This window comes from Anopheles aquasalis, chromosome 3 (genome assembly GCF_943734665.1).
Source record: "Anopheles aquasalis chromosome 3, idAnoAquaMG_Q_19, whole genome shotgun sequence".
Classification (NCBI taxonomy): Eukaryota; Metazoa; Arthropoda; class Insecta; order Diptera; family Culicidae; genus Anopheles; species Anopheles aquasalis.
The window spans coordinates 3450001-3452500 of NC_064878.1; the positions used below are offsets into that span (position 1 = coordinate 3450001).

At 49.0% G+C, this 2500-nt stretch overlaps 1 protein-coding gene across 2 annotated transcripts in view; it reads left to right on the forward strand.

Annotated features, from left to right (window-relative positions):
• Positions 1–1320: 1320 nt before the first annotated feature.
• The window catches only part of LOC126577117 (vanin-like protein 1), a 2070-nt gene continuing 890 nt past the window's right edge, over positions 1321–2500 (forward strand). For both annotated transcript variants that reach the window (XM_050238534.1, XM_050238535.1), the window contains exons 1-2: positions 1321–1459; positions 1530–2500. The exon at positions 1530–2500 is cut by the window's right edge and continues 67 nt beyond it. In XM_050238534.1, coding sequence (XP_050094491.1) covers positions 1373–1459; positions 1530–2500 — 1058 coding nt within the window. In that variant the 5' untranslated portion in view covers positions 1321–1372. The remainder of the gene's footprint in view (positions 1460–1529) is intronic.

Below are 2500 nucleotides of genomic sequence, written 5' to 3' on the forward strand. Positions count from 1 at the left end.
TGTTTGGCGGAACACGAAATCGTTCCTTGAAGGCGAATTATCGTGAGCGGAATACGCCCGAAACAAAGCTCAACGAGGAAAACACTGTTGGCTTGGCTCAGATACATCAAGGTATGATGAAACAAGAATGTTCAGTTCGAAGTCATGTCGATCGGCAGTGATCTGTTCGGTTAAGAGATTGCCTAGTCATTGCGAGATTGCGTGACAATGTTGTGGACAAGCAGAATGATTTTACTACATGGCTGAACCAGATTCCAAGCAGTCACTAGGCGGCGTTGATGATAACAACATAATTTCCCACGTTTAAAACCGTGCCCGTAAGCGTTTGTTGGTATCATTATTGCTTATCATCATCAGTATTGTCATACGATGTGGCGTACGAGTACGAGTGGTCTTATTTGGATCCCATTTCCGGCCAGTACTTTGTCCTCTTCGCATGCATAACGTTGGGCGGTGAGGTGATACGGTTTAAGGTTCACAGCAGTCCTTCGAAATCATCTGCTCACTAACTGAATATATCGTGATAAACAACCAGCTCCATAAACAGTAGAAAGATAAGCGCGGAGAGTAAGCTGCAATGGCGCCTCTTGTAGGAGTAGCAAGACTTTAGACTAAGAAAAACGAACATATCATAATATAAAAGTAAAAAGTTGCATTAAATTCTACTATAAATTTACAGTGAAAATGCATATTTCATCAGATGCAGCATCACAACGTAACAAGTCATGTATCGCGTGCAAAATTCCGACAGTGGACGAGTAAAAAGAGAATCAAATGCAGCACCAAGACATCGTTCGCCGATTCGGAGCTTATCACTGCATTGTTTGTATAAGGAAATCATCATTCCCAATCCTGATTGCACCTTTGAACGACGAACTAATCCCCCCGCTCGCGTGTACCGATAACGCTGATAAGCACTCCACGATTCTTTCGTGTCATGTCACAGGTATAACAAGACACCGAACAACCTTGTTGCAATCTAATCAGCTACAACTTGTCTCAGTTTGCACGAGAAATGTCGAACAAACGATCGGTCACCGGCGTGCCGAACCTCAATCGCCTTATGATGAGTCAAGATTCGAAGCGGATTGATCTCATCTCGCGAATGCTCTCTGGATGTTCTGGAGAATCACTCGATGTGGGTGTCGTTCACAAACACAAGTTCCTGTGCCCTTTCCACGATCGTCATGCTTGATCAGGCGCCATGCTTCAACTGCAAAGCAACCAACACCAATCAACGCTGCGGTTACTATCGGGAGCTATCGCGTTATCGGCAACGGCAACGACGAGCAGCAGTGGGAGCTCTAAAGGGTAGGTGACATCCACAAATGTAATCAGTCAGCGTTTCGCCACCAGTCGGTGCAGTTACACCATGATGGGTACCGGCGGTAGAGTGAACCTGTTTTGCATTTTAATGCTTCTGCTTTGTGCTGCCACCGGCTTTGTGCGTATTGTGCAGGTATGTATTCGTCTTGTAGAGACGATTGTTCAAGCTAGTGGGCTAAAATGCATTCCTTCATTATTGGCAGGCAGCATCCAGTCCATCCGATCCCCATTATTGGGCTGGCGTGGTCGAGTTTAGTTCGGAGCGAACTACCGAAACGGTGGAAGCCAGCACAGCCCGCCGGTTGGCCGAGTACCTATCGATCATCGCTTCAGATGCAGCGACCAATACCGACGTGCTGGTGTTTCCCGAGGGGACACTGAATAGCCACGCGACCGCTTCGTTTGTACCGAATCCGGCCGATAAGATTGCACCGTGCAACAATCTGGAATACGAGCCGGTTGTGCGTGATGTCTCGTGTGCGGCGCGCAACGCGAAGAAGTACGTGCTGATCAACCTGACCGAGAAGGCCCGCTGTCCGGAGGGCATCGATTCGCGACCCTGTGCACCCAATGGCCTGTACCATTTCAACACCAATGTGGCGTTCGATCGGAACGGTGTCGTGGTGTCACGCTACCGGAAGTTCAATCTGTTCGGTGAGGCTGGCACCAACACCACCGTCTATCCGGAGATCGTTAGCTTCGAGACGGACTTTGGTGTACGGTTTGGGCACTTTATTTGCTTCGATTTGATGTTTAACCAGCCAGCCCTGGAGCTCGTAGAGTTGGGCATTACGGATTTCATCTTTCCCACGATGTGGTTCTCGGAGCTGCCCTTCCTCACTGCATCTCAAATACAGCAAGGATGGGCCTTCTCGAACAACGTGAATCTACTAGCGGCTGGTGCTAGCTTTCCGCTGGTTGGTAGCACGGGAACCGGTATTTACTCCGGTAGACGTGGGGCCATAACCACCGTCATGCACTACGAACCTGAAACGAAGTTGTACGTCGCTCGGGTACCGAAGATCCAGTTCCCGGATGCCACGATCACCAAAATACCCCAGCCGGCCGGTACACCATCTCAAATGGCCAAGCTCTTTCTGAAGCGAGATCAGATCGATAGCTACGTAACGAAGGACCTTCCATGGACCTCGAACACGCAGCTGATCGAGAGTGT